Consider the following 19,792-nt stretch of genomic DNA (forward strand, 5'->3'; position numbering starts at 1 on the left):
TGCTCTTCAGATAAAGATGACAAATCTTGAATGTGGCCTATAAGGCCTGTTCAGCTACCTCTCCACCTTGAGCTCTAGCCACTACACCAGTCTCCCTTCCACCTCAGGACCTTTGCACATGCTCTTCTGTCTGGAGTGCTTGTCTCTTTGCTCGGTTAACTCCTACTTAACTCTCACCCTGCAGCTCAAGTCACACCTCCTTGGGGAAGCCCTCCCTGGCTCCCCCATCTAGTCCAGGCTCCTCTGCTCTACACTCTCACAGAACCACGTTCTTTTACTTCGTAGTACACATCTCAGTTTGTAGCTTTCACTCCTTAGTGATTCTCTGGCTAACGTCTGTTTCCTGCACCTGACTGGGGCTGGGGCTGTGTCAGTTTGCTTGTCGCTGCTGGCTGGGGTCTGCCTCAGTATGCATCTGTTGACTGGACAAGTGAGTGAATGAGCCTCCACACCCAAGCCTGGCCCTCTCGTGTGGCGTATCTTATAATTCTTTGCAAGTCTCTTTTCCTGAGTTTAGACTGTGAGCCCTGGAGGGCAGCACCACGTCTTATTTATCAGTATCACCGGCTCAGCACTGGCCCAGCTTAACAGATGAGCAAGGCTTAGGTCAAGAGGAAGGGTGGGTTGAGCCCATGGAGAAGGGGGCTGAGTGGTGGAAAAGGGCAAGAACAGTGGCACAGGAACAGGAAATAGAAAATGGCAAGAAGCTCAAGGTATAACAAACATACCAACTCTAGAAACTCACAAAAAAACTCCCTGGGACTCTCCAAATGGGGGTGTGGGCAGAGTTGGGGCTGAAAGTGCTTTGCTGTCACACAGAGATTTCTGATGTAACAAAAATCATCATCTTGCTATTTGGATGGCAGCATAAAAATAATAGCAGCTTAACCATGGCCAAAATCCCCTGAACAATTCCACCCACGCCCTGAAACTTACCCGCTCTGTGTCATGCCCACTAAAATGAGCTCCGAGACCTCCTGGGTAAATTCTATTCCTTCATGGGACTTTGGTTTCCTTAGTTATAAAACGCAGGGGTTGGGTTAGAGGCGCTCCAAGGTCTCCGGGCTCTGATATTCTTCTACAAAGCGGGTGGGTGGGGACCGGAATGCTCTGACTCGGCACTTCCTCTACAAGCCGGTAAAAGAGAGAAAGGGAGCCCCTCGACATAAAGCCAAGGGCACCCACTGCTAGAAAGCGGATGTCTGTCTTTTAAGGTCTGCACAAGCATTTAGGGCCTTCATTCACTCAAAAGTCTTATTGAACGTTCACTATTAACTCCGTCATTTTATCGATACCTACTTACTTATTACCTATTCTTCACTCATACAGTAACAAGCCTGTTCTATTACTTACTCATATACTGAACACCTACTATTCACCACCTCTTCAATCATTTACTAAGCACAAAAGAGCCTTCCTTGTATTCATCAACCACCTACTTCTACTATCAATGACAGCTAACTTTATTCAGCACTTATTTTTTACTGGACCTGTTTTAATTTCTTTATATTTGATCTTCACAATTACACTATGAGATGTAGGCACTACTCTCAGTCCCATTTTATTGATGAGGAAACAGAAGCACAGAGAAGTAAAGTAACTTGTGCAAGGCTGCACAGTGAGTAGAGCCCAAGTCCTCTGGCTCCAGAGTCCATGTTCTTAATCCCTCTGCTGCACTGGACCCCTACCAAGGGCCCACTCTTTATGGCCTTATTCACCAAACATTTACCAAGTGTCTACCACGTGTCAGGCACTGTCCTAGACACTGGAATGGCAAGGCGGGGTCTCAGCCCTGGAGGAGGTCAAAGCAACAGGCTACACCCTGAGGAGTAGAATGCTGAGTCCACCTTGGATCCTGCTTTCAAGGAGTCACAACTGGGAAGGAATAAGACCTGTTTCTACACTAGTCTCACACTCTAGAAGGTGTCTCAGGAGGAGATGTGATAAAGTGCTGTGACAGCTCCCAGTAGGGATCCATTAGCGACAGGAGTGGAGGGAAATCTGCGGCGCACCTGTGGAGGTGTCTGAGCTGGGGTTTAAAGAAGGGTAGGAACTGGAAGGGAACCTGATGTTCAAGTAAAAGCCTGGTGGTGGGAGGACGTGAAGCATGAGGTGGGAGCGGGCAGACCACCCTGGTGCTTCCTTTGATTCCCTTCCTGCTGCCCTCCCACCAGGCCCACGCCCCACGTGTACCTTCCCTTTGAAGAGCTGCTGGATCTCGGGTACATAACTCTCAGAGTCAGTGGCAATGTAGACCGACTGGGCGTTCAGCGCCGTCACCCAGAGCTTCAGGGCGCGCCTGATTTCCTTCAGGTCGGGGAGGCACATGGTCATGGTGAGCGGGGCGGCGGTGTGGCGGCTGTAGCCCACGCACTGCGGGGAGGCCATGAAGTGGGCGCCGGCGGTCCCGTCCTTCAGCATGGCGCACGCATTCTTCTGTGGGGCGGGTGGGGACACAGCTAAAGACGGCCACCGCCCGCAACCCCAGAAGCAAGAGCCAGGAAGGGGAAAAGGGCAGGCAATACAGGAGGAGCGCAACTATTTTTTTTTTTTAAAGCACTGAGGGAAGAGGGAAATGCATCAAAACAGTTAACGGTGGTTATTTCTGGGTAGTGGGATATTGGCTTTTCACAATTTTTTTTTCTTGGTATAACTGCACTATCTGGGACTTCCAGCAGAATTCTGAACTGTGGTGGTGACGATGGGCAGCCTTGTCTGATTTCTAACTTCAGTGGGAACACTTCTGATAGCTCCCAAGAAGTACGTGTTTGCTGTGGGTTGCGGAGAGATAGCCTTTATCAAGGTAAGGTGGGTCCCTTGTATTCCTGGTTGGTTAAGAGTTGTTTTTCTTTTTTAAATCATAAATGACTGTTGACTTTTTATCAAGTGCTTTCTTGGCCTCCACTGAGATGATTATATGATTTTTCTTCTTTGGGTGTTAATATAGTGAATTTCACTGCATTCCTGGGATAAATTTTACTTGTTTGTGTTGTATGTTCTTTAATATGCTACTGGATTTTACTTGGTAATATTTTACTTAGGATCTGGGCATCTATGTTCTGTATGAGAATGGGCTGTACTTTCCTGAGTTGACCTTATCTGAGTTTGGTATTAGCATTATGCTAGCTTTATAAAAAAAAAAGCATCTTATATCTTCTTATGTTCTAGGGAAGCATAAATGGGAACTATCTGAAACCACTGACAAAATACTCTGGGCCTGGCTCCTTTACTTTGTGGAAGGGGGCAGGAAGGGGGGCAGGAAGGGAATCTAGTGGGTAAATGTGTGATTGCTTCCTCAATTGACATTGAATGAATTTTGATCTACTTTCTATACTTTTCAGTATTTTTCAAGTTTTCAACGATGAGTATTTCTCACATACATACATATATATCTTCTTCTGTAAACTAAGGAGATTGTCTACATTACTCCAGTTATTTTCACAGGGAGGATAACCTGATGAGTTTTCTGCACATTTAAGCAGCTGCCAAATTTGGAGGATGACATCTTCATTTCTTGGGAGCCCCACCCAACCTCCAGAGCTTGTTTTTCAACAAGGAGTCTACTGGCGAAACACTGAGCTGGGACAGAGGACTGTGGGCTGTGGGGCTCTTTCTGGCTTGCTGTCTGACCCAGAGCCTAGCTTGATACCTCAGTTTATCCATCTGTGAAATGAGGATAAAAATGGCAACTGTTAAAATGAAAACTGCCAAGCAAGCGCTCCGGAGCCACATTTCTGACGTGTCTGCGGTGGAATCGTGGGGCACAGTCCCGTGAACTTGGCCAAGTGAGACCTCTCTGCCCTGGCTAGGACGTGGTGCAATGGGTTCAGTGTTCCACTCCCACAGGCATGGGCCCTGCTCAGAGATGTGTCCATCCCGGCCATGAGGGGAAGGGGGAAGTTACCCAGTCGGAGCCAATGCGCAGGTGGATGCCCACATAGGGCCGGATGAGGTGGGCACGGATCTGGGCCTCCCCTGTCCTCACCATCTCATCTGACCACACCATGTACTTCTGGAGCGGCCTATGCTCCTCCAAGACAGGGAACTGGGCCGGGGCCCCTGGCAGGGCCAGCACTGGATGTTCCTCTGGAGAAAATCTAGGCATGAGACAGAAGGAGAAGAAGTCAGACAGAGAGCGCACAGCGAGTCCAGCCGCCACCCCCAAGGGAGAAAGGACGGCGTTGCACCATGCCCCAGAGACCCTGCGGAGGGGCCCCTGCAACATGCAAGAAGCACGAGAGGTTGTGAAACCCCAACGGGCTGATAAGAGACCTTGGCGGCGGCAAGAGGCACAGTACGCAATACTGTCCCGCCACATGGAATTTACAACCCTCTTTGATTGTTTAACAATTAAAACTTTACAGTAGAGCATTCCAACCTTTTGTATGTCATGCTGGCTTCCAATCTGTGGTGTGGTAATTCACTCCAGGTTGGGGTGTCTAGACTGAGTCTTTGCCATTTTACCCACACAGTGGGATCGGGAAGTGCAGCTGCTGACAGGTCACACTCCCAGGGAATGTGTACGCTGGATGAGACCATTCACTCAACATTTAACACGTTATCTACGGATTGCCTACTATGTGCTGGGGGCCAAGGGAGAATGAGACAGGCATGGTCCCTGCTCTCATGGAAAACACTAGAGGTCTGTAGATGCCCCCCACATACTCTGCCGAAGGCTCTCCCTCCCCCTTGTTCACAATGCACCTTGTAATTATTTTACCCCGAGTCCAGAAAAGTCTGCTGGACTCAGGCTTCTGAAGTCAGTATCTCCGCGTGCCTAGAACAGTACATGTAAGAGCTCAGTAAAGATCTGTTGACTGAATAGAGTGAGGAGCAAACCTGTGCTCCCTCATTAGCTAAGCCCAGACTATATTCCAGCAACATGAAATGCCCCGCTCTTCCATAAGCTTGCAATGCACTTGCAAACTCCTGATCTCTGCAGACTTCTCCCCTCTACCTGGTATGCCTTCCCTCTGCCAGCCAAAATCCTTTTCCTAAAATTATGAAATAGGTACAGGCACTCTGGAAAACAGTCTGGCAGTTTCTTATAAAACTAGACATGCAATTACGATATGACCCAGCAACTGTACTCTTGGGCATTTATCCCAGAGAAATGGAAACCTATGTTCACACATGAACCAGTATGCGAATGTTCACAGCAGCTTTTTTCATAATAGTCAAAAACTGGAAACAACTCAGACGTCGTTTAACAAGTGGCTGGTTAAACAAACTGCAGTACATCCACACCACAGAGCACTATTGCAATAAGGAACCGGCTACTGATACAGGGAACAACTTGGATGGATCTCAAGGGAATTATGCTGAGTGAAAAAAGTCAGCCTCAAAAGGTCACATACTGTATGATTTCGTTTATATAACGTTTGTGAAATGACAAAGTTGAGAAAAAAGTAATGGAGATGGGATTAGTGGTTGCCAAGGGGCTAGGGGGTGTGTGTGTGTGTGTATGTGTGTGTGTGTGTGTTTAGGGAGGTGGGTGTGGTTATAAACTGGCCACACAAGGACCTTTGTGATGTTAGAACTGTTTGATATCTTAACTGTGGTGATAGATACACGAACATACACACGTGATAAAATTGAATAGAACTAAGTATACACACACACAGAAGTGAGTACAAGTAACACTGGGGAAATTTGAATAAGATGGATGGACTGTACCAATGTCAATATCCTGGTTGTGATACTGTGCTATAGTTTCGCAAAATGTTAACATTGGGGGAAACTGGGTAAAGGGTACATGGGATCTCTCTCTATTAATTCTTACAAGTGCATGTGAACCTACAGTTATCTCAGTAGAAATTTCAAGGAAAATTTATTAAAAATTTCAGAGCATACAGGATAATACAGAAAATAATTTAACAGTCCACAGAGCTGTGACCCAAATTAGCAAATATTAACACTTTACTTTGTTTCAGATTTTAAAAAATATACACCTGAATAAAAGCTCTACCCTATGATCTCTTTCCCACTTCCTCCTCTTTCCAGAAGATACTGTGGTTTTATGCACGATTACACTTTACTATTTATATTAAAAGGTATTATTCTGTGTGCTCTTTACACAGTGCAATGGCAAAAGCATGGACTGTCAAGCCAGGTGACCTTGTTCTAATGTTGACTATGCCACTTACTAACTCGGGCAGGTGACTTAACCATTCTGTGCCTCAGTTTCCTTATCTGTATAATAGAGCTGATAATAGTTCCCACTTCATAGGGCTGTTGAGAAGATCAAATGGATTAATATAAGTATAGCATTTAGCACAGCGCTTGGCACGTAGAAAGCTCTCAGAAAATTCTCTCACCATCACCACCATCATCATCATCATATTGCATGTAACCTATTTCAACTTTTAAAAAATTCAACTCAGGGACTTCCCTGGTAGCGCAGTGGTTAAGAATCTGCCTGCCAATGCAGGGGACACAGGTTCGATCCCTGGTCTGGGAAGATCCCACATGCTGCGGAGCAACTAAGCCCGTGCGCCACAACTACTGAGCCTGTACTCTAGAGCCCGCGTGCCACAACTACTGAAGCTTGCGTGCCTAGACCCCGTGCTCCGCAACAAAGAGGAGCCACTGCAGTGAGAAGCCCGTGCACCATGACGAAGAGTAGCCCCCACTTGCCACAACTAGAGGAAGCCTGCGCGCAGCAATGAAGACCCAACGCAGCCAAAAATAAATAAAATAAATAAATTTATTTAAGAAAAGTCAACTCTGTTTTAGAGATTTGGCCATGTTGATGGCGTGGATCATGTGATCGTGTTAATGTCTCTTTAAGTTTTCCATTTGCACGAATAAACTGCAGTTTACCTATCTAGTCCCCTCCGCTGGTCAGTGAGGCTGTTTCCAATCTTTCCCCATACGACAGTGCTGCAATGGACATGCCACTCTTTCTTCACACCCAACCAAACACCTCGCTCCACAAACACCTTCCAAAGTTCCAAGACCAGTTGCCGCTCCCAAGCCTCAGCTCCTAGGAGAGGGCTCTGTCCCACCTCTCCTTTGCTGCCTTCTGCACACTGATGTGCTCAATAACCACCTTCCCCGGCCACTGCCGTGAGGGTAGGCCCCCAGCACTCTTGTTCACCATGATTCCTACACACACTGGTGCAAGGCCTGTGCCAAGTAAGCCACAAGCAAGTGTTCATGGACTGCTTGGCTCTATCTAATCCTCGTCTTGTCAGACTTTACATGTACATACATGTGACAGGCAATGTTCCATTTACTTTGTGTACATTAACTCATTGGATCCTCTTAAGAGCCCCGTGAGGTAAGTACTACTGTTAGTCTCACTTCACAGATGAGGAAATTGAGACACAGAAAGGTTAAGTAGCATGCTCATGGTCACACAGCTAGGAACTGGTGGAGCAGGGATTTGAAACCAGGCAATCTCCTCCAGAACCTTTGTTCTTAACTACTATACCTCACTCCCAGCTCCCCCACCCAGTCAATAAGCACCTCAAAAGCTGAGTCTGTGGCTTATTCTTCTGATTCCCAGCCTAGGCACAGGCCTCAACACATAGTAGGTACGATAAATATGTTTAGAGTGAATGAATGAGAATTCAGGGATCTCACCAGAAAGACCAGATCAGGTTGTCAGGGGTTAGAGGAAGAAGTGAATAGTAACTGAGTACCTACTATGGGCCAGGCCCTCAGCTAAGCGACTTTCATAGGCCACCTTAAAGGGTTTCAAATGGAAAGCAAAGCTGTGATCTCCCAGGGGGCTGGAACATTAGGATAAAATCAGGATCTGCTCCCTCCTTGACCTCTTAGAAAGTACCTGCTGTTGACCTTTGGTGAATTCCAAATCTGGAATATCCATCCCCTCTACCTGGATCTGGATCAGCACACATAGCTGTCCCAGTGCAACGCCAGCTCTGACATGACAAGCAGCAAGAGGCCGAGACGGATGTGCTCATTTGCTCCCAATGAGGAAGGAGAGTGCTGTTTGGAAAGAAAGCTTGACCAGGTCCCTCTGTTCACAGCCCTGATGGCTGACCCTAAGTCAGGCCCTTAGCCTGGTCACTGCCCAGCTGAAGAAGGCACACTTTCCTGCTGCTGGGTGCAGTGAACCTCTGGGGTTCTTCACCCACCACCACACGGACGCTACTGAGATCCCCCTACCAAGCTGGGGTTTCTCCATGCACAGCACCCGCATGTGTGCCCAGGATACACCAGTGGATGGACACTATGCTGAGTGCAGAGGATGCAGGGACATGAACGAGGCAGAGTCTAGTTCTCAATGTCCCTGACATGAAGAACTACCTTTCCCTGCAGCTCTTTGCATGCCTGGCTTCTTCTCATCCTTCAGGTCTCAGCCCTGCCAATTACATGTCACCTGTTTATGTCCTCCCAAGGAGGCTGCAGCCTGGGAGAACAATAAGCTTAAATACCTGTTGCCTTCATGCCAAGAGAATGGTTCAGCATGATGGTTCATAGCCTTCCAACAGTGAATGTGCAATAAATAATAAATGTCTGTTCAATTAAATCTCCATTGGGGTATTCACAGACTCAGAACCAGCACAGCTGGAAAGATCCTCAGTGGGAAATCACTTAGTGGGGAGAAATAACTCTTATCCTCTTTTCCTAGAAGCCGGTTTTCAGCTGGACACATAGAAGCCCCAAAAAAGACATTTCTCAGTACTTCTTGTAGCTAGGTATGGCCACATGTCTAAGTACTGGCCAATGAGCTGGTGTAAGCAAGCTATGAGGAAGGCTCCTTAAAAAGGTGAGGATGTGCCCTTCTTCTGCCCCTTTTGTCCTTCCAGCTACCTGGGGCTTCATGAGTCATCTTGGCCCATGAGGTGAGACTAAGGATAAAAGCCAGTACTGGGGGAATACCTTGGTGGTCCAGTGGTTAGGATTCCGCGCTTCCACTGCAGGGGGCAGGGGTTTGATCCCTGGTTGGGGAACTAAGATCCCGCATGCCGTGCAGTGTGGCCAAAAAAAAAAAAAAAAAAAGCCAGTACTGGGAAGGCTGAGCAGAAATGGGAGCCTAATTCCTAGACACAAGGGAGCTGCCCTGCAGCCGTGGGTTGCACAGCCCAGTCCTTTTGTGCTTAAGAAAACAATGAACTTTTATCTTGCTAGTCTGCTGTTATTTGGGGTTTTCTGTTACATGTAGCTAAGTTAAACCTGGTACACCCGGACCTGCGGCCACCAGCACTTTTAGCTGATATACAAGAGGGTTACTGGTTGAAGGCAGTGGGGGAGGGGAACCGAGCAGTTCCAACTTGGCCCCCGTTGCTGCCCCCACAGCACTACAGCGCTTCTCCAGAACTCTAAAACTCAAAGAACAGTTTGAAAGTGACCGATCTTGCTCAGTCCCTTCATTTTATAGATAGAGCACTGTGGCCAGAGAAGGGAAGCAATCTGCAGTTACACAGTGAGCCAGGGAAGCGGCTGATGGCTTTCTAATGCCATTCTCCCTACACCCATGCCCCTGCCCCCAAAGGACAATTTTCTACAGCAAGAAAGTGTCCACTATTTAAGAAAATGTTTAAAATACTTAAACTCTCAAAACTCACCCCTGCAAACACTCACAGGATTCTTATCAGACTGCTTCACCAGGGCCTACAAAGCCCTGCACAGTCTGACCCCTGCCCACTTCTCCAATCTCCTGTTCTATATGGCAGGTTAATTCAAGTCTCCTCCCATTGGGTGGGCTCTATGTTCCCTCCCAATAGCATTTGGCAGAGGTAACGGTGTCCCGGTTGCCAGGCCCAGGCTTTAGGGGGCCAGCAGCTTCCACCTTCTGCCTCTTGGAGCACGCACTCCCTGGATGCACCCTCTCAGAACCCAGCTGCCACGCTGTCCGAAGTCCAAGCCACACGGAGAGGTCAAGAGTATACATGCCGGCCGACTGCCCCAGCTGAGCTCCCAGATGACAGCCAGCACCACCTGCCAGCCATGAGTGAGCCCTCTTGGACGTGCAGCCCAGTTGAGCCTTCAGATGACTCCAGTCCCAGCCGACAGCTGACTGCAGCCATGTGAGACCACAAGCAAGAAGTGCCCAGCTAACCCAAGTGTCCATTAACAGATGAATGGATACCCCACACACATACCCTACCCAACACACTCCACTGGCATCGAGTGGAATACACACCAGTTAACCATTTTTTGAAATCTCATGCTTTTACATGTTTAGAACTGATCCTGCCAATGATATTTACTAACCTGATAAATCAATTACTCCTCAGAAAAGATAGTTAATTACTCAATTACAAACTATATGTCATAATTTCATTTTAAGTTAATATGTATAGGTATACATTGTATATGTACATAAAAATACACCCATTTTGGAGGGTGGAAGTATACATATCAAAATTCTAATAGTTTTTTGGAGGGATGATGGGATTATGAGTAAATTTAATTTTCTTATTAAAAAAACAAAAAAACCCCACCAAATGTGGTGGGTATTCCAAAGAGTATTCATCTTAAGAAATTAGATGTTTAACATGGATTGGAACTTTGTACAGTTGGGATTCCATAAAGAAAATGGAAAAACAAAAGCGAAACCAAAGACGTGCCCTGCTAAGCCCAGTCGACCCACAGAAATCTGAGCAATCATTCTAAATTGTTGTTGAGCTACTGAGTGTTAGAGTGGTTTATTACACCGTGGTGGACGACGGGAACACCCTACCCTTCTCCTCCTGAAATGCTCCACGCCAGCCACTCTGGCCTTTCTGCCCCTTGACCACACCAAGCTTGTCCTGCCTCAGAGCTTGCAATGTCCCCACCATGAAGAACTATCTTTCCCTCCAGCTCTTGGCATGGCTGGCTCATCCTTCAGATCTGTTATGGACTAAATGTTTGTGCCCCCCCACCCCATCAATTCATATGTTGAAGCCCCAACTCCCAATGTGATAGTATTAGGAAGTGGGCCTTTTGGGGGCAGTTACATTTTGATGGTCATGAGGGTAGAGCCCTCGTGATGAGATTAGTGCCCTTATAAGAGACCAGAGAGCTTGCTCTCTCTCCAACATGTGAGGATACAGTAAGAGGCAGCACCTGCAAGCCAAGGAGTCCTTACTAGAACCTGACCACGCTGGCACCGTGATCTCAGACATCCCAGCCTCCAAAAGTATGAGAAATAAATGTCTGTTGTTTAAGCCCCCCAGTCTGTGGTATTTTGTTATAGCAGTCCAAGCTGACAAAGACAAGGTCTTTGCCTGCCAATCACACATCACCTGCTTATGTCCCTCACAGCACTATGTCTTCTGGGACTATCTTATGTACAAATGTATTCACTGTCTCCCCTGTTAGACTCAGCTCCATCAGGGCAGGGGCCTTATCTGCTTTATTCTTGCCTGTCCCCCCAGCATCCACGCCAGTGCTTGACACTCTGGCGGTGCTTCTTACATGTGTGTGGAAGGAAGGCAGCTGCCCAGGTGGTCCTAACTCTCTCCAACTGCCTCCAGGGACCTCATCTTCCCCACTAGTCTTCCTTTCCCAAAAATTTGGTTGTAAGGCACAAGCTTCCCCAAGCCCTTACACAATTCCTACAACTCAATGAACTGAAGCAAGACCATGGGGCCGTGAACAAGTGTGCCAGCAACATTGTCCGACTGATGCATCCAGGCAGCCCTGTCCCTTCTCTTCCAACCAGGACGGTGTGCTTTTTGGAATTTGCTCTTAGAGCTGCTTTTAGAGCTGGTGTCATGTTTTTTTTCCCCCTTGGCATTTTAGAGGCAAATCTCCATCCTTTGAGGACAGGTCTGCCGTCTGGCAATAGCTCTGGGTCATTCAGAGCTGAACGGGGAGAACCAAGCAGGTGATCAAATGGGAATCAACAATTCCCTATCCGGGATCAACAATGAGGGGGATTAGACTCTGCCAGGACTGAGTATCCTCAGTAGCTCATGATCTAGCTCTGAAGGCAAGTCCCAAATAGGAATTGGCAGCTATTAAAGGCACAGCTCTTTTCTCCCCAGGGATGAAGAATGGGTGCTCTGGAGTCAGGCTGCCTGGATTCAGATCCCAGCTCTGCCACTTCAAGCTGCAGGACCTCAGGGAAGTGACTTCACTTCTGTCTGTCTCAATTTCCTTACCTGTAAAGCAGAGGTGACAGTAACACTTGTCCCCCAGACTCATGGAAGCATTAAATGAGCTATTACCTTAGAAGACTTAGGGAGTGAAGATTTAGAACAGCAACTGGCACAAGTAAGCCCTAAATAAATATTAGTTCTTATTACCTATGAAAGCCTTACACACAGACCCCTGCTGCCCAGTCAATAGCTGCATTACCTTGGGCAAGTTATTTAGCCTTACTGAGCTCAGTTTCTTCACCTGTCAAATGGGAATTGATCATAATACCCATTTCATGAAATTTCTCAAAGACTTAAATAAAATAAAGCATGTGAATAATAGTAACAGGTAACACTGACTGGCCCTCTACTACGTGCCATGTGATTTATATTGGAGGCAGATACCATAGTGCTCCTTCCATTAAACTAAGGAGGAAACTCAGGCCAGACAGCTGGAGTGGCTCACTCAGGGTCATCTGAGAAAGAGGTAGGGCTGGGTCAGATCTCAGGGCCGTCTTATCCTGAGCCTGTGCTCGTTCCTCTGCATCAGTCTATCTTTGTCTTACTAAATGCCAAGTGCTGGGACCCCACAAGAATTCATAAGCCCCTCATGGTTCCTAACCCAGGTCTGACGTCTAAGCCCACGCTCTTTCTTGCCACACTATAGCATCAGGGGCAAATGTACTATGTTAGTGTCATCATTATATCTAGACTGTAGCCAGCTGAAGGCTGAGACTGGGTCTTCCTCATTTTTATGCATCACCTCTGGCCTTTGAGCACTATGTCTCTTACGTGACAGATGCTCTATAAATATTTCACAGCCTGTGCCTATGCCCTGCTAACCTATTTTTTTTTTTTAATAGGGCTTACTGGAGCACAATTAATAAAGCACATCCAATTATTATCAGGATGACATCATTTCTCTGTCTGCACCTGAAGCTGTTTTTCTCTAGAAGCAGCTTCCAATTTTCACCTTGTGAAGAGGAAGGTAACAGGGGAGTGATTCTCACGCCTAGAGGAGGAAATCGAGACTCATGTGACTGCACAATAGTCTTTTTATGACATCCTTTATTGGCTGATAAACTCTTGCTCAACTTTGTGGCAGGTCAACGTCCCACTGTGTCAGGCGTTGAGATGGGAACAGATCACATAGGATCCCAAGTTCAACAGACAGAACAGCTGCACCTTTGGTCTCATACATCAGGGTGTGGTAGAGGGGAAGAGGGCCAGGAAGGCACTGAATGCCCATGGGCCCCCCACCTCTCCCCTAATCCCAGCAATGCTGCCCCCTCCACATACCTCTGGATCCACTGGTCTTTGTAGGAGGCGCTGAAGGAAATGCCTGCAAAAAGCTCAGACCTGTTGAAACTCACATGAAACTGATCCCAAAATGGGCCAAAGGGGTTTCCTTCCTAGAGAAAGAGAGTGGGCAAAGGCTTACTGAGCGGGAGGGAAAGCCAGTTGGGGATGGGGCCAAGGAACTGTGGATGGGGGAACCCTGGGCGATTTGACTCAGGCTGAAATACTCTCATAGGACGGGCCAGTAGGAATATCACTTCGTAATTTCTGGGCTGGGTGCTGAGGAGGGCAGCTCGGCCTCCAGTCTGGTTTTCAGCAGGCAACGTTCACCACAATATCTGAAGGAGTCTTTCTTGCTCGTGTGCCATATGCCGCTGACCCTGCAGCATTGGTGGGGGTCTGGGGAGGAAGTCAACCCTGGATTTGGGACCATGGACTAAGAGCACCAAGAGACCTTCAAGACCCAGCTAATCCAATGCCCTTATTTTCAAGATGGAAACCAGGACCCAGACAAGGTAAGACACTTGCTCAAGCTCACAGAGCAAGTGAGGGCAATATTGGGGCTGTAAGCAAGGTCTCCTTTCTCAAATTTCCAACCACCCTCCTCAGACTTTAGCATAAGCACTGAAACACATGTTGGGGATTGTCTTATTCCCCAAGTGCCAGAAATTTACAAACTTCTACTGATAAATATGACAGCTTCTCATTTACGTGCTGAGAGACAAGAAAGTATACAAGTTAGGAGGGTGGACAATGGAGCCATATTACCACAACTTATTTGCTATTATGATTTTGGGCAAAATATTAAACCTCTCTTTGTTGCATTCAGTGTCCTCTCTATAAAATGGGGTATTAATAGTACTTTCCTCACAGAACAGTTTAAGGATTAAGTGGGATAATATGTGGAAAGCTCTTAACATGGTACCTGGCGTGTAGTAAGTGCTATGTGAGTATTAGTGATTATTACTGATGTGGCACTTTACAGTTTACAAGCACTCTTACACCTGGCCCTCATTGATACTTTATGAGCAAGACACAGCAGGGACTGGTGTCTTTACTTTGTAGGTAGAAATAAAGGCTCAGAGGAAGCAAAGTCCTCTGCCCAAAGTGACACTGCTGACAAATGCCAGAAATGGGACTTAAATCTCCATCTTTCTACTCTAGGCCCTTCTGGTGCCTTCCCCCACATACTGCTATCGCACAGTGTCTCAGGGGCCTAGAGGACCTGGAACAGGCAGAAAGGGTCTCCCAGACCCACAGGACCCACCTTCATGGGGCATGTCTTCTTATCAGGGCTTCGCTGGGCTGCCACCTCAAAGCAGTATGCCACCCGTTTCTCAGGGGGCCAGTGAGTAGGTGCCAGCTTCTCCATGAAGTCCTCCAGGCTGATGACCCGATGGTAGGCCTGGAGGGGCTCCAGCTTGAAGTACTTCTGGTAGGACACATGGAGCTACAGGAAAAGTGGGGAAAAGGAGGGGGCGAGGGTCCCTCCTCAGTATCCTAGTGGCTGTTTCAAAGACATTCATTAAAACCGTATACTGAAAAAAAAAAACACCGTATACTATAAGACCCAGACAGCTTGGACTACATGCCAGTAAACAACTTTTGATAAAAGACACCAAAGTTAGAACGGAGGCTGGGAGAAGACATCTGCAAACTAAAGAACAAACAGTAATATACCTCATATTCAAAAATGCCTGCTGATTTATAAGAAAAAAGACAAATGATGCAAGAGAAAACATGGGCAAAGGATAGGAGTGAGCAACTCACAGCAAAGGGAATCCAAATAGCCAACACTCAAAAGATGTGCAAGCTCACGAGAATTAGGAAAAAGAAAATTACAATGCCAACAAGACACCACTTCTTACCCATGAGACCAGCAAAAATTTAAAAGCTTAACTCTAATTACTGGAAAAGATACGGCTGATAGTAGAAGTCTACATTTTGGAACAACTACTTTGGAGTGTAACCCCTTACAAGCATCTAATAGAATTTTAAATGTGCCCTCTACCTCTAGGTATTTGCCTTAGAGAATCCTGCCCTTTGTACCAAGAGATGGATAAAAGGATGCTCAGTGCCACAATGGAAGTAGTACAGGAAAAAACTTGGAAGGAGTCATACCAAAAGACACTAAATCCATGATAGTGGTTGCCTCTGGGGGTGGGGGAGGGACTAGAAGTAGCCTCGAGCCAAGACACACAATCTTTTAACGACTTTATCTATAAACTTTTATTTCTTTTATTAACAAAAAGAAAACATGAAGCAAAGATGAGAAAGTGTTAATGATTATCATTTCTAGTGGCAGATACATGGATGGTGATTATAGTAATCTCTGCATTTTTCTGGACTTAAGAAAATTTCTTAGAACACCATGAAATAAAATTTAGACTTTATCCTATAGGTCAGAGTTCCCAAGCGTGTTCCACTAGTTCAGGTGGGTAAAGGGTTCTGCAATAAAAAGGCTCCAGAAATAAACAGGCCTGGAAAATGCTATGTTAGCAGGTTTCTTTACGACAGGACTTCTCAGGGCCTTTAATATGCTAACATGCATTTTGAATCTCCAAATTTGGGGGGAATGAGGAATTGAGAACACAATTTCCCAAACTGACTTAACCACTGCACCATTCCTGCACGAGCCGTTGATGTTCCAATGAACAGACTTCGAGAACCTTAATTATAAGCAACAAGGTCTTGCTGAAGGATTTTAAGCAGAAATAATATGAGATCTGCTTTCTTGAAAGATCACTCTGGCGGCAGAAGAGAGAATGTACTAATGGTAAGATTAGAGGAAGGAGAGGAATTAGGAGGCTACTGCAATGGTCCTTTAGTTTGTTCAAGTATTCATTCAACATGTATTTTTGTTTTGTTTTGTATGCTTTGTTTTGTTTCAACATATATTTTTGAGCATCTCCAAAAGTCTGAGAGATGGGGAAGCATGGACAGGTTAAAAAATGTAAAGGGAGGTGAAGTACAGAGTAAAGGGAAGCATTTAGGATGACTTCTAGGTTCCTGGCCCAGGTGAATGGAGGTGACATAAACTAAGGCTGGAAATATAGGTGGTTACACAGGTTTGAGGGGAAAGTTCTGGCTTTGTGAACTTCAGATTATCTGTGGGTCATCCAAGTAGACCCAAAGGCATAGGAGTTAGAAACACGAGGCCTGTGGTCAGAGGAGAGTCTGGGCCATGGATAAATTTGGGAGGTACGTGGAGAAGAGTGAAAGCCCAAGAGTCAACAGAAACTTATAGCAAAGCAAATAATGGTAATAAAAGCAACTAATATTTACTGAGTGCTGGGTTAGCGCCAGGTGCTGTACTCAACATGTTTCATAGACTTGATCATCTAATTGTAAGAGGTAGGAATACAACCATCTCCAGTTTATTTATGAAGAAACCCAGGTGGACAGAATCTAGGTAACTCATCTGAAGTCACACAGCTAATAAGCAAACAGAAAGAGGAGACACATCAACATTTAAACAGTGGGTGGGGAGAGAGGAGCCCCTGATGCAGCGCAAAGAGGAAATTGTGGATATGTTGGGCTGAAGCAGGAACAGGCTGTGTCTTGGAAACCAGGGGAGTAGGAAGTGCAAGAAGGAGAGAGGCACACGGGGCCACGTGCCACCGGGAGGTCAGTTGAGATAAAGACTGAGAAATGACTCCTGGATTTGGCAATTCTGAGGTCCTTCGTGGCCTCTGTGAGAACAGTCCCAGTGGGGAAGGGGAGCCCAACTGGGGTAGGTTGAGTAACCCGTAGAAAGCAAGAAGTGGAGGCTCTGAAAGACTCCTAGCTGAGAAGGCAAGGTGAGAGAAGGCAAGCAAACCAGAGGGAGACCAATGGCCAGGTCTAAACTATAACAGTGAGTACAAAAAGTCAGAGCATCAACAGCTCCCGGTTACTAAGGACCCCCTGCATCCTAAGCACTTTCAATTGATGGCCTCAGCTGATTCTAAGAGGGAGGTATTCCACAATCACTAACTCACTGAGGGAGGTAGCAACAATTATTACCAGCCTATTTTAAAGATGAGGAAACTGAGGCACAAAGAGGTCAAGTACCCTGCCCAGGCTATACGGCTAGTAAGTGGCCAAGCCAGGCTATGATCTCAGGTACTCTGGCTTTTAACCTTTCTAAATACAGGCATGTGCAGGAAAAAATAAAACCTACGTTTTAGGCTGTAAGAATGAAATACAGTGTTTTGTACATACTAAACATAATTTTTTGAAGTTTATTAAAAACTTTCAAAGTCAATTCACTAAATATTAATTCAATTCCTACTGCCAGGCCCCTGGAGTTACACTGTGAACAATGACAGACACAGGACTTGTGGAAGACATAAAGAACATGCAAGAAATTAGATGATGCTGGGCTTCCCATGCTAAGGGACCCCTTGATGAGGTGAGAGGCAGTGCTGGAGCCAGACTGCTCCAGTTTGTGGCCCCGGACATGTTATTAACCAGCTTGTGCCTCTGTTTCTCCTTCAGAACTGATAATAGCAACCATCACCTCTGACCAATGGGTGGGACCAAACAAGGCTGGAAACGGAGTCTGGAGGTTCAGGTCACAGGCTCTGGAGTCAGAGAGACATGGGCTTGAATTCCAATCTACTACTCACAAGCTGTGTGAGCGTGGGTAAGTCACCTAACCTCTCTAAACCCATTTCCTCAGAGGGATGTGATGGGAAGGAAAAGAGCTAATCCTGATGCAATGCTCCGAAAGAGTGCCTGGCAGACAACAGGTGCTGGATAAATGTTAGCCAGTTAGCCAGGGAAGACAGTTCTGGGTGGGGGGGTAGGGCAAACTCAGAGGGGTGGGAGGTGAAGCCTACAGAAAGACTTGGGGTCAAGCAGAGGTGAGCAGGATTGGGGAAAGGTGGACAAGGGTCAACAGCAGGAGGTACTCACATTGGTGAAAGGAGGCTTGTGATGCTGGTACTCAATCCAAGGAGGTACAGCCAGGGTGCGGTTCAACAGCTTTGCAAATGCCAGGGAGCCCAAGAAATGATCAGCCTGGTTCCCAAAGCGCCCTGGATGGTATATTGCAGGTGAAGTGAGGACTAGGGCGTCGAGGGCTTGGGGCATGCAAGGCTCAGAAAGGATGCAGAGCCAGGAGTGTGGAGGGCCAGGACACCAAGGAGAGCCAGGGGACCTGGCAGCATGGGATCAAGTCTGGACTCCTGGGTCTGACGGTCAAGGCCCTTCAGGCCCTGCCTCTTCTGCCTCAGCCACTCCAGGTTCTTTGCTGTTTCCCAAACATGATCTACACTTCCCATCCCCACCCCATGCCTTTGCTCTTGCTGTTCCATCAGCCAGGAGTGACCTTCTACTTCTATTTCCTCCCATCTGCATGTGAAGGGGTAACTCCAATGCCTCACTCACCGGGATCCTTTCACTACCTCTCTGCCATATTCAGTTCCCCTCCTCTGCCTCCCACCTTGGATATGAGTTACTTGTGGTTCTTCACTCTTCCTAGAATGTCCTTTCCCATTTCCCGGCCTTTGGCTGTTTCCTCAGCCTGTGAATGCCTCAGGTGCAAGGTCCCTGTCTGACTCTTTCTGTTATCCCCAGCATGGCATCCATTCCTTCATTCCACAAAGATTGTTGAGAGGCCACAATGTGTCAGGCTCTCTGCTAGGTGCTAGGACACAGGAGTGAGCAAGAAGGACAAGGTCTCTGCCTTCAAGGCATTCACAATCCAGGTAGGGGGACAGTAAACATATAAACAAATATACAGTGATAAATTTTGATAAGTTCAAAAAAGAAGTGAAAAAAGTTTGGTGATGGAGAACAATGAGGAGGAGATTATTTGGGTTGAGGTCAGTGAAGTCTTTTCTGGTGACATTTAAGCTGTGGCCTGAGGATGGGAAGGAGTTGGTCTGGCACAAGGCAAGAGGAGGGTGTTCCCGGCAGAGGGAAGAGCACGGGCTGCAGGACCTGCGTATGTGTAAGGAACGGAAAAGGATAACTGTGCCTGCAGCTGCAGGGTCTGGGGAGAAGGGTGTGGTGGAGATGATGCGCAGAGGGCCACATCATCATGGTTAGGAGTGTGGAGGATTTTAGGAAGAAATAACTTTAACAGTGACGATCCACCACTCCCATTTAAATTGCACCCCTCAGCCAGCTTTTAGATTCTCCCTTACCCTGCTCTATTTTATTTTCCCATAGCACTCATCCATAAATACTATGCGGTTACTTATTTTTTATATTTATCTTTTATGGGCTGTCTTTCCCAACTAAAATGAAGGCTCTACAAGGGCATGGGGCTTTCTGTCTTATCACCACCGTATCCCTGGAGCAGAGAACAGGGCTGGGCACATAGTAGGTGCCCTATAAATATGTGTTGAATGAATGAAAGAATCGCCCAGAGCCAGCGTTGGGTCAGTGACATCAAGTTCTGCCCCACTAACTCCATTTACTGGACTCGGGGCTGGCTTAGGCCTTGTGCAAGACACATCGTA

The 19,792-nt window shown here is 46.8% G+C and overlaps 1 protein-coding gene across 3 annotated transcripts in view; it reads right to left on the reverse strand.

Moving 5' to 3' along the window:
* The window catches only part of POFUT1 (protein O-fucosyltransferase 1), a 32,575-nt gene that overhangs the window by 12,335 nt on the left and 448 nt on the right, over positions 1–19,792 (reverse strand). For all 3 annotated transcript variants that reach the window (XM_082358906.1, XM_082358905.1, XM_082358904.1), the window contains exons 2-6: positions 18,240–18,361; positions 14,608–14,790; positions 13,341–13,453; positions 3,905–4,097; positions 2,194–2,436 (exon numbers count right to left, since the gene is read on the reverse strand). In XM_082358906.1, the coding sequence (XP_082215032.1) occupies positions 2,194–2,436; positions 3,905–4,097; positions 13,341–13,453; positions 14,608–14,790; positions 18,240–18,361 (854 nt within the window). The remainder of the gene's footprint in view (positions 1–2,193; positions 2,437–3,904; positions 4,098–13,340; positions 13,454–14,607; positions 14,791–18,239; positions 18,362–19,792) is intronic.

The sequence above is a fragment of the Balaenoptera borealis genome, assembly GCF_965194805.1.
Source record: "Balaenoptera borealis genome assembly, chromosome: 16".
NCBI lineage: Eukaryota > Metazoa > Chordata > Mammalia > Artiodactyla > Balaenopteridae > Balaenoptera > Balaenoptera borealis.